Source organism: Naumovozyma dairenensis, chromosome 10, assembly GCF_000227115.2.
Source record: "Naumovozyma dairenensis CBS 421 chromosome 10, complete genome".
Taxonomy (NCBI): Eukaryota; Fungi; Ascomycota; class Saccharomycetes; order Saccharomycetales; family Saccharomycetaceae; genus Naumovozyma; species Naumovozyma dairenensis.
In genome coordinates, this window is record NC_016488.1 from 295,190 (window position 1) to 313,604 (window position 18,415).

At 33.5% G+C, this 18,415-nt stretch overlaps 10 protein-coding genes across 10 annotated transcripts; 6 read left to right on the forward strand and 4 right to left on the reverse strand.

The window, feature by feature from the left end:
- Positions 1 to 1,041: 1,041 nt before the first annotated feature.
- Positions 1,042 to 1,872, reverse strand: DPB4 (DNA polymerase epsilon noncatalytic subunit; the record flags this gene model as incomplete). The annotated part of the gene is made up of 1 exon (XM_003672213.1): positions 1,042 to 1,872. One exon carries the CDS (start codon positions 1,870 to 1,872, stop codon positions 1,042 to 1,044), a length of 831 nt encoding a protein of 276 aa, XP_003672261.1.
- Positions 1,873 to 2,066: 194 nt separating this feature from the next.
- Positions 2,067 to 4,274, forward strand: APC4 (anaphase promoting complex subunit 4; the record flags this gene model as incomplete). The annotated part of the gene is made up of 1 exon (XM_003672214.1): positions 2,067 to 4,274. One exon carries the CDS (start codon positions 2,067 to 2,069, stop codon positions 4,272 to 4,274), a length of 2,208 nt encoding a protein of 735 aa, XP_003672262.1.
- A 458-nt stretch (positions 4,275 to 4,732) lies between these two features.
- On the forward strand, positions 4,733 to 6,817 carry VBA4 (Vba4p; the record flags this gene model as incomplete). Its single annotated transcript, XM_003672215.1, has 1 exon — positions 4,733 to 6,817. The coding sequence occupies one exon, from the start codon at positions 4,733 to 4,735 to the stop codon at positions 6,815 to 6,817; it is 2,085 nt and encodes a 694-aa protein (XP_003672263.1).
- A 786-nt stretch (positions 6,818 to 7,603) lies between these two features.
- Positions 7,604 to 7,831, forward strand: NDAI0J01290 (uncharacterized protein; the record flags this gene model as incomplete). Its single annotated transcript, XM_003672216.1, has 1 exon — positions 7,604 to 7,831. One exon carries the CDS (start codon positions 7,604 to 7,606, stop codon positions 7,829 to 7,831), a length of 228 nt encoding a protein of 75 aa, XP_003672264.1.
- Positions 7,832 to 8,001: 170 nt separating this feature from the next.
- On the reverse strand, positions 8,002 to 9,774 carry TRM1 (tRNA (guanine26-N2)-dimethyltransferase; the record flags this gene model as incomplete). Its single annotated transcript, XM_003672217.1, has 1 exon — positions 8,002 to 9,774. The coding sequence occupies one exon, from the start codon at positions 9,772 to 9,774 to the stop codon at positions 8,002 to 8,004; it is 1,773 nt and encodes a 590-aa protein (XP_003672265.1).
- Positions 9,775 to 11,284: 1,510 nt separating this feature from the next.
- Positions 11,285 to 13,024, forward strand: TMA64 (Tma64p; the record flags this gene model as incomplete). The annotated part of the gene is made up of 1 exon (XM_003672218.1): positions 11,285 to 13,024. The coding sequence occupies one exon, from the start codon at positions 11,285 to 11,287 to the stop codon at positions 13,022 to 13,024; it is 1,740 nt and encodes a 579-aa protein (XP_003672266.1).
- Positions 13,025 to 13,137: 113 nt separating this feature from the next.
- Positions 13,138 to 14,142, reverse strand: MED4 (Med4p; the record flags this gene model as incomplete). Its single annotated transcript, XM_003672219.1, has 1 exon — positions 13,138 to 14,142. The coding sequence occupies one exon, from the start codon at positions 14,140 to 14,142 to the stop codon at positions 13,138 to 13,140; it is 1,005 nt and encodes a 334-aa protein (XP_003672267.1).
- A 254-nt stretch (positions 14,143 to 14,396) lies between these two features.
- On the forward strand, positions 14,397 to 15,341 carry MRPL1 (mitochondrial 54S ribosomal protein uL1m; the record flags this gene model as incomplete). The annotated part of the gene is made up of 1 exon (XM_003672220.1): positions 14,397 to 15,341. The coding sequence occupies one exon, from the start codon at positions 14,397 to 14,399 to the stop codon at positions 15,339 to 15,341; it is 945 nt and encodes a 314-aa protein (XP_003672268.1).
- A 160-nt stretch (positions 15,342 to 15,501) lies between these two features.
- On the reverse strand, positions 15,502 to 15,927 carry MRX14 (mitochondrial 54S ribosomal protein bL34m; the record flags this gene model as incomplete). The annotated part of the gene is made up of 1 exon (XM_003672221.1): positions 15,502 to 15,927. One exon carries the CDS (start codon positions 15,925 to 15,927, stop codon positions 15,502 to 15,504), a length of 426 nt encoding a protein of 141 aa, XP_003672269.1.
- A 373-nt stretch (positions 15,928 to 16,300) lies between these two features.
- On the forward strand, positions 16,301 to 17,569 carry PDS1 (securin; the record flags this gene model as incomplete). The annotated part of the gene is made up of 1 exon (XM_003672222.1): positions 16,301 to 17,569. One exon carries the CDS (start codon positions 16,301 to 16,303, stop codon positions 17,567 to 17,569), a length of 1,269 nt encoding a protein of 422 aa, XP_003672270.1.
- Between the last annotated feature and the right edge of the window lie 846 nt (positions 17,570 to 18,415).

Genomic DNA, 18,415 nt, shown 5'->3' on the forward strand with positions numbered 1-18,415 from the left:
TGTATTGTATTGTATTGTATTATTTGATTTCAAATAACAGATATCAATAGAGAGGAATGGTATTCAATATAGTTTGCCAGTACAGTCTCGCCAATCCAGACAGACAGTATTGTAATACCTGATATGATATACCTCTTCCCTTTTCTTGCTGTATAGTATAGTATAGTATAGAATAGTATAGAATAGAATAGAATGGTACATCACTTACAAATAACAATCAAGTAACTAACTAAGTAAATATGTAAATATGTAGATAGACCTCCCTTAGGGCTTGTTAAGGGGAAAGCCCGAGAAACCGGTCGAGGAAGCCGGGAAAAGGGGAAAAACACCCAGATCCCGCCGCTTGAAAGGTTAGGGCTGGTTGTAAAATGTGGGGGCTATGAAGGCCCCCATCCATTCGTGTCTGGCGGATAATCCAGTATTTCATATATCTGTGCCCTATCTGCCCTATCTGGCCCGACCCTGGTCAATCGACCTTCAACGGAAGAAGGGCTTAGGACTTAGGACTTAGGGCTTAGGTTACAGGACTCAGGGTAAGGGATTAAGTGGGAAGTTGTGAAGTATGTAAAATGAATAAAGTGTATAGATACATATGGAAATATAGCTTTGAATGGTAGTGTATTCTTTAGTATGTTGATGTAGCAGCACTAGAGCCATGGGAGTCTCTATTTATGTTCTTCTCCCTTAGAGTTATCAGTGTGATCTTATGTGTTGTTAATGTTTATGTCTACGTGTTGATTACTTAATAGTTATTTAATAGTGTATATGGTTGATCCACCATGTCGTATAATATTTACTTATTAGAGGAGAGTCCTTCTAGTCCTTTAACCTTCTAATCCTATTATTTTGTCCATTTGTATATTCCACATTCCTGTTCAATTGAAGATGGGTTGAGCTAAGCTTCATTCACACATTCAAACTATATCCAATAACTCTCTATATATGTGCAAGTTGACGATTTAGCGTGTCGTTTACACCAGAACACGGATACAAATGTAGGTTATTATATAACTTGAGAGACATTTGCCTTCCCGTAGTTTATCAGAGTCCCATCTCTATATCACCCGGCTCTGTCTCTGTCATATTCGATTGTTCGTTCCTTTTATCAGTATCACCACTTCTCCCTTCTATCATATCGCTATCCTTCGTCTGCGTAGCAGTAGGGTCTTGCTCTTTTTCCTGTACATGTGCAGGTTCTGGTACTTGTCCTGAGTGGTTCTGTATTCCTTTTGTTTCTGCTTCTGCTTCTGCTTGTGCTTCTGCTTGTGCTTCTGCCTGTGCTTCCGAAGTAGAACCTTCTTTTATCTCAGTCTCATCTTCCACCACAGGTATAGCTACATTGGTATCTGCATTTTCCGTATTCTCTAGAGCTTCTGTGGCAGTAGAGGAAGATGGAAGAGATTGTTCCTGTTCCTTTAGTTCCACTTCCTTCTTTTTCTGTTGCTTCTTCAATTCCATTATATAGTGATAATCATCCAGTTTATTCTCCACAATGGATTTCAACCCAGATTGTCCAATATGATCCAAAGCGCTTAAAACATCACTAGCATTACAACTCTTCCTGTCTTGATCCTTAGCAATCTCCCTGGCAAACAATAAGAGATGATTCACAAATACAGTAGCACTTCGTTGTAACGCCAAAGTGGCATCCTTATTGATCACTAATTTTTTACCATTCTGTTGATGAATCTCTTTCGCTAAACTAACTATCACACTCTTTGGGAATAATAAATCTTCAATAGTGACATTCTCTTGTTCCTTAATGTATGATGTCGTGGGGTAATTCCCTTGCGAATCTTTCCTCCAACCTTTTGGCGGCATATTTCTTATCGAGTTTCTTCTGCTTCTGCTTCTGCTTCTGCTTATCTTCATCGTGTTTTTAAACTATATAAGTAGAGTACTTTATATAGTAGGTAGTTTTTTCATTATTTTTATAGATTTGACATATTTCGACACAAGCTCAAAGACTATTGAAAAATAATTAAATCATTAAAAGGAAAACAACAATCATGGTATACAACATATCAGTAGCCCTTAGCCTTCAAACAAGAAGCAATTGAATCGTTATGAACCACCAACAATCGCAATACCCCCACCAAAAAGGGCACAGAGATGAGCAATGGAATTTCGCGCCAATATCATACATTAATCCATCTTTCCCATTATACCTGACGAAAACATCAAATTCAATAATTGCCAGAAGAACCCTTGATGGGTTCCAAATTTCAAATATAATAATAAGAAATATGCAAAATGTTATAGCAATAGATTGGGACTCTAAAACTGGGAAATATCTAACTATAAATTTCGATGATGGTACATTCCGTATTTATGACATTTTCCAAGATGGGAAATTAATCACCCTAGTAAGACCACAACGTAATTTATTGGATATCCATCGAAAGACTAAAGTAGATAACGCCATTTGGGATCGATTAATCATATTGAACTCCATACAAGAATTAGAATTTAATCATGATATTACAAAATTAATGCCAACTTTGATTAAATTCGTAAAGGATTCAACAAATATTTATATAGTACCATATTCTCACAATGAAAAGCAAAACATATGGAGGGAATTTCAACCTGTATCATCATATAAACCTATCTCAACCAATATGGATGCCATTGATATGACTACAAACCAGGAAGTGGAAAAATCTATGAGATATTTAGATTTGCATATTATACATGTCATTGACCCAGATTGCTTCACCATAGCTATAAATGGAACATATCAAATAAACTTGGTACGGAAGACGATCAACACCACTAATCGTAATAAAATTGTTCGAATCTTGAAATCTACTGTGCATGGAGTTTATCATTGTTTCCATGAAAATGGATCCATACGATCATTATATTTTTCACATTTCACTTCTTCCACTTTACACGTTGAATTATTAGAAATATTTATGGAAATCAATGAAATGATTAAATATTTCCAATATCATTTAGATCTAATAAATAAGCATTTATTGAAAACTTTTACAGATTTTTTATACCCTACAATATTCGAGGAAAAACAAAACGGAGGAGGAAATAGTATGTTACAACAATTAAAATTATCATTATTAAGTGGCGAAATGTCAGAAGAACTCATTGAATGGTTAACTTTGAGTATAGGTGAGAAAAACTTGAAAAAATGGAAAAGATTAAGTGAGGAACTTTATTCAAAATCTATTCAAATCTTTTCATTAGCTTTAATACCCGCTTGTGAATTAACTCTTCTTTTATCACAAAAATGTTTGGCAATATTAAATGCCATTGAAATTGAGAAGAAGGCAAGAATAAGGGCAAAATCTAAATTAAGTACAAACTCAACTCACACAAATATAGAACTAAATTCAAGACAGGATAAGATACTTACCGAATTTTCACCAAGTTTCTTAGAATTAATTGAAATTTTACAAAAATTTGGTTCTCGTTGCTTACAAAATTTACGAAAAATTAGCTATATTGAAAAGCAATCTAGTTTATTTTTAAAATGGTTACAAGAAATGATTTTCCATGCTCTTGATGAAGATCATGTTCCAAAACTTGATACTTATTCGAATCCAATTATATGTTTAGATTTATCAAATTTCCTTAATAAACTAATTGTTTTATCTACAGACAAGAACAAAGAAGATCGAGAAGAAGACCAAAACCCACTCGTTAATGATGATGATGAAAATGAATTGTTCTGTTCCATGGAGGAAACAACGACTATGTTACAGAGGATAAATTATTTATCCCGTAGTATTGATGAAAAAGGCATCCAACCAACATTACAACAATGTCTATATCTGGGTCCAAACATTCAATTTATAACGGAGAGAGAATTTGACCCATCAAAGGAAATTACCGTAAAAGACGTAGTAAAAGTTTTAAATGGTTCTATTCTATTATATCTTTTACAAGTTAAATCACTTGATTCTAGAGATTTGTTTTATGTTGGAACAATAAATGTTGTCGATTTAAAACCAATTTGTCATCCTAAATTGATTCAATTCCCATTAACTTCTAATGAAATAATAAATATCACTGATGTTCAATTATTGACAGATATAAAATTGGTATCCACTAATAGTAATAATAATGATGATGATTCTATGATAGATGAAATTGGACCATTTTTCAATCTCTTTATAATGTTTGACACAGTTTCATCAATGAACAATAGGGAGGTAAATTCGAAAATTTGGTATAGGATCCGGAAATCCAACGAACATTATGGTGTCGTTTCGACGGAATTGATTCCAGATCTTTCAAATGTCTTTGCAAATTAAAAAAGAAGAGAAAAATCACGCAGACACCACCAGCATATTCTTTAGCATATAGCATTCATATTTTTTTTCCTATATAGTTTATCCCATTGCATTCCAAGAATTTGATCTTTTTAAACACAAATAGCAATATACATAAATATCATCTACTTTTGTTTCGTTTATTGAACTTTTCCGTCCATTTCAGATCAATTAGCTACTCTATGGCAGATTAATTAACCATGTTATGAATAATAGTAGTATTATTTTTAGTGTTATCATTTTTTATTCAAAGGTCCACTGCGGCTGTTTCTGAGGAAGATTATCGCATCTCGAGGAAAAATTTGACATTTAACTAATTTATAATTAAAAGAAAATAAGGTTGAAGATAAAACCTTATTGATAAGCAAAAACAAGAACCCTTTTCCTGACACACAGTTTCCATTGCATACTAAAACCAAGGTGTGCGGTATATCTTCGAAATGGGTAGAAAGGATAAGCAACGTAAAAGACTACGTGATTTTGCTAAATTAAAAGAAAAGCAACGTCAACTGCATTTGGATCAATTCATTGCAACTTCAGATAATCTTAAGAATAAATTAATTGCAACTTCACAGAACAGCGTACCACAAACGATCGATGAACAACCAACTGGGAATATAGAGGATAATGATAGTACTGAATTAACTCCATTGCTACTTAAAAAACAATCTGAAAATCACATAGCTGTTGCCGAATCATCAGGAATAGATGCTTTAAAATCAGATACAGTAGAGGAACCAATTGAAGAAGAGGTGACATCTTTAGCTCACCAAAAACAGAAAAATATATCTGACGATAATCAGTTAATTGAAGAACCGTCACGGCCACAATCTAGTCGAGAGGAAATATCATCATCAGCTAGCACAAATGAGGCACCAATTGTTCCTCACAAGAAAATTCATTCTCCTTCATATGGCTCTATTGAACAACGTTTGTCACATGAAGAACCTGCGTTCACCGAAGAAGTAGTAGATTTAGAAACAAACAATCGAGATATATCACTACTAAACGAACCACAATTAACTGCAGGTATGATATTTCTATTCTCTTTACTCTTGTTTACTATTATTTTTGATTTCACATTAGCAATGATGCTATCAACAACTAGTGGGTCACATGTCAAACAATCAAGTAACTCATCATGGATTATCGCTTCTTATTTGATAACTATGTATATTTCACAATTGTTAACTGCACAGGTTTCTGGGAAATATAAAAACTATAAAACTTTATCATATATCGGTACAATGCTATTTTTAATAGGTAGTAGTATACTCACTATTAAAACTGTATCATTTTGGTGGATTGTTATGGCAAGGTTCATCCTTGGGTTAGCAAGCGGATCTTTGATATACGTAATGTTGACAATAATTAACAAGTGCATTCTCAATAAACGATTCTCTCGTCCATCGATGAAAATATTTACAATTCCTATAGTAGGAGGGTTATCATTAGCATATGCGACTGCAATTTTCATTACCTCATGGCAAAATGTTTACTTCCTTCTCGCTATTTTTTCATTCTTTACACTATTCCTAATAATGTTTTATTTCCCTTCAAACGAGAGTTATAAAACCAATAATACAAATCTGTCCTCAATTGTTGCAACTCTTGATATTGATTTGATTGGTTGTACGATACTTTCTGTTTTCCTACTCTTAATTGCTGTTATTACTACAGGTAATTCTAATGGATTTTCAATAACATCACCATACTCAGCAACTTTAGTCATTTCTATCATTCTGGTAGGAATTCTTTTATTACTTTCAGAAACTACCACCAATAAGAACCCGATAATACCATTAGATTTCATTGAAAACAAAGTAATATTTTTCAAATCTTTGACTGTATTTTTTGCATCAATGTCATTGATCACGTTTATTCATTATTTCCCATTTTATCTTGAAAAGACACTAAATATATCTCTATTTGATATATATAAGAGAACAAGTCCAATGTTTTTGACCATTCTATTCATAATCATAACCGTATCCCGTCGTATCAGTACGCAGAATACACTATCATATGGCTTAGTAACCTTCTTTGGCATAATGGGACTCATAGGACAATGCATATTACTAAACTATGTGTATAATGATACTGCTGATTACAAACTGTGGAAACAATGTATGATCGGAATACTACCCATCTTAGGGTCTACTTTTTTGGTTATTGCAACTTTGATGGATGTAACAGATGATAAAAAACTACCAATTATATCTACATCTAGCTTCGCTGTAAGCACATTAGGTTCGATTCTTGGTATCTGCATAAGTGGATTCATTTTCAATCAAGGGTTATACGATGAATTATGGGTACATTCTACTGAGGAGAAGGGGTTGGGTAAAATCATTAGAAAAATGATCAATAACTCAGAGTATGAGTCATCATCGAGATATTACTGTTATGAAATATTGGAGAGTTACTTTATTGTATCTGGTTATGTGTTTTTATTTTCAGCAATATGCTTACTGGTGGCGGTAATTTCATTTTGTTTCACTATAAAAAATAAGAGACATCATTAGTATGTTCTATATATATAATGCTTTGTATATTGTATATTGTATATTGTATATTGTATATTGTATATTGTATATTGTATATTGTATATCTCCTCATAGAAAGCCATGTTTGTTTCTTTATATTGTAATTACTGACGCTAAAAGCATCCTGTGTCCAAATTGCAAGACAAGACAAGACAAGACAAGACAATAAACCATGTCGTTAGGCGTGTGACAATAGCTTATCAAAGAGCCTATTGTATTGAAAGAACGGTAACTTACGCTTACGTGCTGTGCTGTGCTGTACTATGTAAATATCCGGGGGGTTGCGCGGGAAGGAAACAAAAGAAATCGAAACGTTAACAATTGAAATAGGCGTGCGTCGATCGTGCAGCAGCTCGAGAAAGGAACGCAATTACTTAATCCCTTACTTAATATCCGATACAATAGGACCAATTCAATTCAATCCAATCCAATTCAATTTCTATTCTCGAGGGAAAAATAGAGTTTAACATGACAGACAAAATTTCGTACGAACGAAAGACTTGGGAATCATATGTACAAGGATAGTTATTGGGATTTATCGAGGTTTTTATTCTATTCAATTATATTCAAGTATTTTTATACTGGGCAGAGAAGCGTTTGGATGTTGATTTTTCCCTAATATCTTGTTCTTATATAAAGAAGGATACTCTTCTTGGGAAGTTACAGTTCCAGTATTATCTTAATATTTCTCTTTAAGGTATAAATTCCAAAGGTTTGTAAGATAACTAATATCGACCACATAAAGAATAACCAACCACCGAAACAATGCTATTTAATTCAGTTCTAAAACGTTCTATTAGAAATACAGCTGTTAGGCAATTTGTAACTAATGGAGCTGCACATACTATAAGGCCAGTGAGAGGTTTACCATGGGTTTCATCTGAGATTCAAAGAGTAGCACCAACAATATTACGTTGGAGTACATTTCTAGTTGTAGTTCTAGGATGGCCAGCACCTTTCTATTATTATCATAAGATCAAATATCAAAGTTAAAAAAAAATATGACAAAAAGACAATATTATATCTTCTTATATCATATATATAATTATACATTCTTAATAAAATAAAATAATAATATTACAAATTCGAAATATGTTACTGTCCAATGTTCACGTTTATAATAATGGTGCAATACGCCTAAGTCACGAACATTTTTAGTTTTTTTAGGATGAATTTGGACGAGCCTTTGGTCCCCAATTTTTTGTTGGATTTTCTTGATATCTAACAATTTTCAATTTCCTTAATTTTTCTAAATGTTTACTCTCTTCATTTGGTTCAAATGATAATTTGGAAATATCACATATATTTTCCTTTGGTTCCCAAGCATCTATGGAAGAAAGAATCTTATAACCAGTAGTGTTATGGTTCATCTTTGAGATATCTTTCTTTGAATCATCAAATTGTTTCATAACATACCAAATAACTTCCCATGGTGCATTTGTTTTCAAAGATGATGGTTGTGCATGTGTTAAAGAACAATTATAACCAAGTGAACCCAACCCTGCAACCACAGTTTTCAAAGGTGGTACTTGTAATTTTATAATAGAAGCAATCTTATTTGGACTGAAATAGAATGGTGCATTTGATAATTCATTCTTGGCTAATGTTACCATACCTTCAATTCTTTTACGAGTACCATATGTATCATCTTTATGTTCTTCACGATTTATACGTAACACTTCATCAATGAATTCTTGATTATGTAATTTACCCGCGTACATTGGTCCAGCAACATGATATGTACCTCGACAAAATTTACATTTAGAATCTACTGGTGGTCCCTGTGCTACTAAATATTTAGTGAAAGTCTTACCATTTTTACCTTCACGTTCAATCATTCTTCCCAAAGGTTGATTATGATAAGATCCACATTGACTACAATGATAAGTAATCATAGTTTTGGATTGTAATTCTTTCACTTCAATTGGACTAGTTCTAACTTTTACAAAAACTCTAACATAAAAATCAATACTTAAACAAAGTAAAGGTTCCACCACTTTCTTATACTTAGCAGCACTTTGATTTAAAAGATTTAATACTAATCTTAATGCACTTTCATGAGTGGATTCATGAGAGACCATATTGACACCACCGTACAAAGCGAAACATTTTTCAGGATATCCATTCCCTGCCAAAACGGATAAATCAGTACATGTTACTAACATCATCCCATCTTCTTCAATGGTTTGTAATGCAGAATCAACGAATGGTGTCACTGTACCATATGGATCCAAATCAATGATATGATATTTGTTATTTTCAGCTTTATTACGATACATTAAAACATTAGCGTCATCCAAATTAGGTTTAACTATATGAGAAACGTTATTAAATTGTGCATTTCTAGAGATGGATTCCACTGCTGCTGGTAAAAGATCATTTGCGATAATTTCTTTAACGTGGGGGATTTCATTAGCGTATCTAATTGCACGTAAACCTGTAGCTGATAAAGCTTCAAGAATCTTAATGTACGGTTTAGTGGGAATACCAGTTGTTGTGATTTCGACGTTTCCGTTAGATAATTTTCTACGTTTAAGATCATCATCTTTTTGTTCTTGATCCTTTTCACTAGATGTACGTTTCTTCTTGTTGTTGTCTCTCCTTCCCTTTCTGTTTTTACTACCTGATGAGGACCCATATAGGTTTGACCATGCTTTGATACATGTGACACTTAAGTCTCTGTTGAATTGTTGAACTGGGTTATAAAAGACTGTTTCAGTTTTAGGAAATAAGATTTCTGCAGAACCTTCTTTGATTATATTATAATCTTCAACGTGTATTGGTTTATGTTCAACATGAGATTGAGCTTGAGTTTGTGATTGAATTGGTGGGATGTAAGTGTTGATTTTGGATTTTATCTTAGTAAGTGCAGCTCTGATCATTGTAGATGCAAGTGATATGGTCTCTTGGAAGATATAAACGCTCTTGATAGTCATGAATCAAGTTAAGTCATCGCCAAAATATATAATGAAATATTTTCAATATGTTCTATTTACAACTTTTTCACTCTTCTGGGTGAAAAATTCTCTGTTTTCCAAAAATGTGACAAAAAGACAGACAGTCAGTGAGTAAGGATAACTGTACAATTACCATCATCAGATGAAGAGGTGTAAGGAAATATGTTCTAAGAAGTTTACCTGTAGGAGTGAGGTACGTCAAAATGGTTCCCTTGGTTTATATAACGTAATTGCTATGATGCTATGGATAATCGTAGCGATTAAATATGCTGCCGATACCAAACAGTATGTATATATATATATAAATAGCCTCTGATATCTGTGGTCAGTGCTAACATATATGGATGCAACTTCATTAACTTCTTGCAACATATTCCAGGATACTATAGGTACATTAAGCCATATCAGAAAGTAGAAGCAGTGTCTCAGAATTACTTGTAAAGGGTGTGCTCAATTGACCAATCTTGGTCGTTAATTGTGGCACAATCTTATTGAAGAAGGAAAAACGACCAGTCACTTGTCAAGATATTATATTGTTTAAAACTATCTGGTAAGAGCTAGTATCGAACTTATCAAAGAAATGTAAGGTATTAGGTAGGAATTTGATATTCAGATCTAAAGAAACTGTTTCTGTTTCGATCCTTAGAGCTTGCCATAAATGGTGCAGTAAATTTTCTTTGTAGCTCCAAACATATTTATTATATTACTAGAAAGAGAATGCAATTAATGAAGGTCCTATCTTGGACATTATCAATAACAGTCCTCAGAGTCAAACACAAAAGTCATTTTGTGATGAAAATAGGCGGCAACCTTGCCCCCTAAATATAACAACATGGCTCCCAAGTGAGCAATCAACAACCATTAGCTAAATTTAATAATGATGGGTAAGCTCTTACGAACCTTCTTTTATGCATGGACCAGATATGTCGATGTCGATATCAATCTCACAAGAGAGCCATTAAACTATACACCATAAACAGAAGGCGTCAATAGAAGAATCTAAATACAAAACAAATCAACTTTATGGTAAGTTGTAAATCAAAAAAGGTATAGTGGTTGGATATGTTGGCAATTACATAAAGTATACGAATATATATAAAAACAATAATAATGATTAAGGAAATGGCCGATCATGCGAACACACACTTCTCATGCCTTGTTAATAGTTAAACATAATTAGCCCATAGAACTATTATCTACGTAGACCCGATCTCTCAAACTACAACATCGATTACTACATGATATCTTTCAAGACTCTGCCACTACTACAACCATGGCCTCTAATAGAATTTCATGTAAAATAATACATCTTCTTTCGTAATAATGTCAAAATGTCAAAAGTTGCGAAAATTGAAAAATTTCATCATAAATTGCAGGGAAACCACAAATGAACTAACGACCAGAGAGAGAACTGAAAGACATAAGGTAGCCTGGTGCACTTTTCTTGCACAACTGGAATCAGAATATTATTGGAAGCCACCGAAAAAAGATGTTTAAAAAGGAACCACATATCAAGGCATTAAGCAATCTTAAAAATTCAGATCGTAAAAAATTATTACAAACGATCAAAACTCAAACAAACTTAGAAACCTACAATTTCAACAATTCAAACATCATCAAACAAACAAATTTCCAAACAACAAACCCACCATCCATTGGTACCATATTCACTAACGATTCAAACATCCCAATATGGTTCAAATCCAAACATAATGATCTCTTGTATCCAACCGTCTTTACATGTTGGAATAATCATGATATCTTACCTACTTTATTATCCCATGATTTCGTCATCCAAGAAAAGTTATTTAATGGTGCCAACTTAATGATTTCCGGTACAATCCCACCTTTCGATTCACGTTTGATCCCTGGTACTTTATGTGGTATTGCGTCAGTACAGGATCCGAAGAGAATCGTTTGGGCAATTGGAGTTGTTAAGATGAATATGCCAAGTTTTGATAAAGTTGTCGGGGAAACAGGTGTTGCTGTAGAGGTCATTCATCATTTCGAAGATGAATTATTTAAAATTTTCAAATGTAATGATTTGAAACCTGATGAGTTTGTCAAAGAGCAATTAAACACAGAGCATCCTCAAGATAATGATGTTGCGGATGAGGATACCACAAGAAAAAAAGAAGAGAACAGGGAATCGAACGAACCCGATTTCGAAGTATTGGATCATTTTAAGACTGAAGATGTAGATTATTTCATTACTAGATCATTATACTATACAATTACACAAGATACTAAAGTAGAATTACCAATTTCTGCATCAAATTTTATTTCACAACATATTAATAAGAATCTACCTGATATCTCTCATAATGAAGTTAATATAAAGAAAACATCATGGAAAAAGACTGCAAAGTTCTTGAAACATTTTGAAAAGGAAGGGTTTTTGAAATTAAAAGGTAAAGGTGATGATTTGACAGTTGTCGGAATGAACAAAACTAAAGATGAATTGAAGAATTTTGTTCCTTATAAGATTGGTAAATCAACAACACCTTCTTTTTCATTATCATCGCCAAATACAAATGACAAATCTGATACTAAGGGAATGATGTACTCGGAAACGTTTTATAAACCAATTAATCATGCTAAGGATTTATTGAAAGCAGTACCGACTATACCAACGAAACCATTGTATACACAACAAGAAATTAGAGACATTGTAACATCATATATTAATTCAAAAAATTTAATCGATATGAAGAATAAAAAAATGATTTTATTAGATGATCTACTGTTCAATATGGTTCATAAGAGACAATCTGAAGCCAATGCAGCTCCAAGAACAATGATGAGAGGGACAATATTAGAACCAATTTTAGCTAACAATTTCACTGAACATTATCAAATTTACAGGAAACGTAATGGGAAAGGTGAATTAATGGAAGATGTTGAACCACTGTTTAAATCACCACAAAGAGGTCATTTACCGCAAATTGACATATTAACGGAGATGAAAATTGGTCGTAAAGTAATTACAAAAGTTTCCAATTTTGAAATATTCGGTATATCATCAGATTTTTTAGCGGCAGATTTAAGGAAACTTTGTAGTGGATCTACTACAATTGGTGAAACAATGACATCTCCAAAGACTCCAGAGGTACAAGTTCAAGGACCACATGGACAAATCATTATAGATCATTTAAATAAGAAATTTGGAGTTCCAACTAAATGGATTAATTATGTAAATAAATTGAAAAATAAGAAAAAGAGGAAGTAGATTTCGTCGTACCGTTTTAAAACCCTTCGTGTTTAGCCCAAGTACGCCCTTTTGTTGTTGTTTTTCTTTAGAATAATATATATATGACTTTGTTTATAAATATAAGATTCATGCTAAAACTCATCAGGGTTAAATAGATCTAAATCAATATCCATAGCATCTTCGTCTCCACTTTCATGATCTTTTTCTTCTTGTTTTCTTTTAGAGTCTTCATGAGTATGTGTGGTTTCTTCTTCTTCTTCTTTGTTCTTTCCAGAAAATACAAATGATTCTCTTCTGGGTTGTTCTTCTTGGTCTTGCTGTTGCGTTTGCGTTTGCTCTTGTGTTTCTTGTACTTCAGTAGGCAATGCTTTTTCCTTTGACATTGATTGTGCTTGTCCCGGTATATACGTCAGTTGATCAGCTTTCAATGATGCCATTGCAAGCATACCCCTTCTTAAGGAATCCTCAGCAGGCCAAATGAAATTATTAGGACCAATAGAACCCTTATCGAACGTTGGTGGTATTTTTGTAAATTTAGATAATTTCGTAGCATAATCTAACAAGATAGTTGAATTTATTTTTGTCCTTTGATTCAATATTGTATTTAATTCGAATTCTATTTGCGGCAATGTGGGTAATTTATTCAAGTCGTCATGACATTCATTTAATGTTTGTAAAGTTGATTGTGTTAATTCGTCAATTTTGGATGCTTTGGTTTCTAGAGCTTTCAAATGAAGATCGATTTCGTCGTATTGTATGAATGAGTTTAATGTATCAAAGAGAGATTTATCTGCTTGAATCAATTCTTGAGCGATATTTAGATTTGGTTTGAATTTGTCTACTGAATCAATTAGTCTTGATAATGCCTTTTCGTAAGTTATTATATCGTCATAAATTCGTACTTCAGATAGTACATCCTTGCTGCTGTCATTGTCGTAGCTTCTGTTGAATTCTGAAGATGACGGTGTACCATTTGTGACTGCTTCTGCTAGTAATGATACTGAGGAGGCTCTAAGATGGTTTGCAGATGTAGTTCTAGTGTTTGGATTAGCAGCAACGGTAGTAGTATCAGCAGCAGTAGTGGTGGTCTCCGTTATGAAATCATTGCTGAACTTAGTAGTATCTTGTAAAGACATGCTGTTTGAGAGGTATAACGGTTCTATTATAATAATATATTTATCTTTCTTCTTAATTCGTTTTCCTACAGGATTATAAGTTGGTTTTTAAGCTATTTTTCTGTTCAAACTCATTGGAAAATGGTTAAAACATTAATATTAACATTAAAGATTACTTTCGCATAAGAACAAAACTATTATGAATTGCATAAAGAGATCAAGATACCAAGTGAAGCATTGAAAAAGAGGGAAGAGCAAGTATATCCAGGATAAGAATGATGTTGCACAGTCTCAAGATAACAAGAAATACAAGGATGTGCGCATTACGATTACCATCCAATAATTATGGAGTCATTACGAGGATGTTAAATACTCGATCATTCCATATTTCAAGGACATCCAGCCTAGCAGCAGTAGCAGCTACAGAGGATGCTAGTGAATCGAAGAGTACGACATCAGGAACAAATATGCCACCTGCAAATGCTACTAAATTGAGTAAAGAACAATTAAAAAAGAGAGAAATAAGAAGATTATCTCAACGTAAACAGCAAGCTCGTCAACCTGCAAACTCTCATCCGTTATATATGGAAGTTGTCGATGCTTTAAGGTTTATTCGAGCAGCTGAAGTTGGTAGACCAGAGGGTCAACAAACTATCACTTTGACTACTTTAATTGTTAGTGAGAAAGGGACTTCATTATTGAATGGTAATATGAAATTGTTTCGACCATTAAAGGAGTTGAAGATTGCTGTTTTCAGTACTGATAAGGAACTCTTGGAGGAAGTTAAGAGCCAATTCAATTGTCAATTGGTTGGTGGGAATGAAACTGTAGAGGGGATTAAAGATGGTACTATTCGTGCTAATTTCGATGTGGCATTTGCTACACCTGAAATTGTACCATTTATTAATTCTCAATTGGGGAAACAATTGGGACGTCGTGGTATTTTGCCCAATACTAAGAAGGGAACTGTGTCTGATGATTTAGTTACGTTAATGAATGCTAAGATGGGGAATATTCCATTTAAACAAACTGGGAATAATATTAGTATACCTATTGGTAAATGTTATTTTTCAGATAAGGATATCCTATTAAATATCATTGCCGCTAGAGATGCATTCAAAGAAGCATTGGCTAATCAAAAAGCTAAGAGACCTAGTATACTGAGTAAGACTACATTATCAAGTACACATGGTCCTGGAATAGTAATTGATTTCGTGTAAATAATAATGTGAGGAAATAGCGTGTGAAAAAAGAATTTCTTGTATATACAGAATTTGTTATTTATTACTATATAATATATACAGGGGAAGTTAATATATTATATATGATTATGAATATTTGAATGATGATAATTTATGGATACCGAGAGATTTACACTTTTCAATGAGATAAGAACCATCTACCTTTCAATTTTCTTCTCTTTAAGATTTTAGATGCTTGTCTATCTCTCATTCTTGATAAAAACCCATATTTCCTTTTTCTTTTCAAAGTACTTGGTTGATAAGTGTTCCCTCTTGATTTCCATCTTTTTTGGTTAATCATAAAGGGAGACGTGGAAGGGAGTATCAAGGATGATGATGATGATGATGATGATGCTAACGGGGTGGTGGTAAGCCCGCTGCTAAAAGTATTGGTCATATACGACTGGTTTATTAATGAAGAGATAGTACTAGTAGTAGTTGATGAGAAGGAAGAGAAAGATCTGAGGCCTATGTTGTTGAAGGACTGGTTTGCCATGGATCTTAATGAGAGTAAACTGCAAGCTTTGGAGTACCTGCCTATTTTTTGGAGTATAGATAGAGACATTTGCTGTAATGGGATTGACAGAAGTAGAGATATAGAGACCTGAAATACTCTTCTTTGCTTATAAACAATCCATTCCCGGAGAGCACACCATCAACTCGCAACTCCCCATTGGCAATTGCCAATTGTCTCTCTTATAGAATGAACTTTGTATGTTTTCTCGACTGCGAACCGCGAAACTAACAAAACAAACAAAACAAAAAGAGAGAGAAGAACATTTTTGTAGCAACAAACAGACAAACAAACAACATCATCAACGAGAAGAACAAACGAGAACTCTGTTGGCAATTGCATATATAAGTCTATTTCCTGAATCCACTCATTAGATAACCCATTAAACAATAGCTAAAGAAGAGAAACTCTCATATATGGCAAGATGTCCTCAACAAACGGGAACAACAAAGTAAATCCAGATGAAGATAAAGAAAATGCCTCTACATTCTATGATCACCATCAGCATTTCCGTAGTGGTAAACCTATATTATTTCCACAAACACCAGCACATTTATTGAAACGTTCCTCATCTATACTATCTAAACAGAAACCCGATATCAAACCTGGTAACTTAGAATTACAACTACAATCAGATGCAGGTGCAGGTGCCGTTCCGCCGAATATATCACCTAGGAGACAATTGTTACAATTACAAAACAGATTTCCACTATCTAAGAAGGATAATAATAATAGCTTTATACTCAAGCAACAGCAACAGCAATTCGATCACAAGAGATTGAAAAAATATGGTTCTGTGTTGGGTTTAGGAACAGATGGTAATAATCATAATAATTTGACAAGAATCAAAAGCTTAGTATTGAAAGATATAGACGATGATGATAATGCTGGTTCGCATACAGATAATTCTACAAATGGGAATATACGAGGTTCATTGAATTATTCTGCTATACCAAATCTTGATTTCAATATTGATACTATCCAAGAACGAAGAAAAGGATCGGACGATGATTCTGAAGATGACGATACTGGTGCTGATGATTTATTCGGTTTAAAATTGAAACATGCAATGAACAATAACAACAATAATAATAATAGTGATGGTAGTGGATTATTATTTCATGATTCAAATCATGGATTACATCAATTAATAAATTTTAATAAGAAGAACATGCCGGAAAAAAATTCCATATCACAAAGCGTTAAGCTAGATAATAAAAAGGAAGATACATATGACGAGGAGGACGATATAGAATATGCACCAATACGGGAAGATTCATTACCGTATATTCCACAAGGTTATACACCTTTTACAAATGAAGATATTAATAAATTGAAAGTATATCATTCTCCATTTGCCATTCATCATGATCATTCAGATTATCAACAAAGTCCGTCGACGTTAGGTGATCCTGAAATGTTATTATCATTACAATCTTTCGACACTCAAACAGCGACGACGTCATCATCTTGTGCATCGCCTTCGTTATATCCAACAACGCCAATTCATAAAGATACTAATATTAATACTACTGATCAAAAACATAATACTGTTATTCTGAATGTTCACAATAATGATAACGAGAGCGAAGGCGAGTACGGAGGGGAGCATGATCAAGAAATAGATAAAATATATAATGGCGACGGTCTAGATGAAGATGATTTAAATGATCTAATAAATGACTTGCAATGACCTTATATGGAGCCGGTCAGCCATTTGTAACAGTATACATATGTACGTACATACATATTCATAAGATAAGATATGATATGGTATATGATATGATGTAATTTGTCAGGCTTTTAATATATATATACATATATATATATTCTCCCATATTCAATGAGAGTTGAACAAGTATTAGAGGTTAGTTCAAAGGAAGGGTGGAGTGCGTTAATATAACTACATATAATAATATAGATAACGAACACATACATACATACATACATACATACATACATACATACATACATACATACATACATACATACATACATACATACATACATACATACATACATACATACGAAATGATCATATGAGAACTCCCACCACTTGGGGATGTTGTCGAGGATGTCAGACACTTCACCGACTTGTTTGTGTCGCACTTTTATGTACTTTACTTCATGCCCAGGGAAGGGCCGGGCCCCAGCAGACGAGCCAGGCCGGGGCGGACATTGAATTCCGACGGGGCGGGCAGGGCAGGGACCGCAGGGCCAGACCTCAGCCCTCAGCCCTCAGAACAAACACAGACGACGAAGACGAAGACACAACTCAACACAACTCAACCCTAACGGACCACACAACGACAAAAAGGTGTGGAAGTGGAAGTCAGAATATTATAGATGAAATATAATACGGTAATATGGAAATATACTCATTGAGTCAGTTTTAGAATGGTCTATTTTTGAGCTATTATATACTTACTCACTCACTCACTCATTTCTGTAACCTGTCATCATCCAACATATATATATATATATATATATATATATATATATATATACTACTATTACTACTACCTACTAACCTTACTTA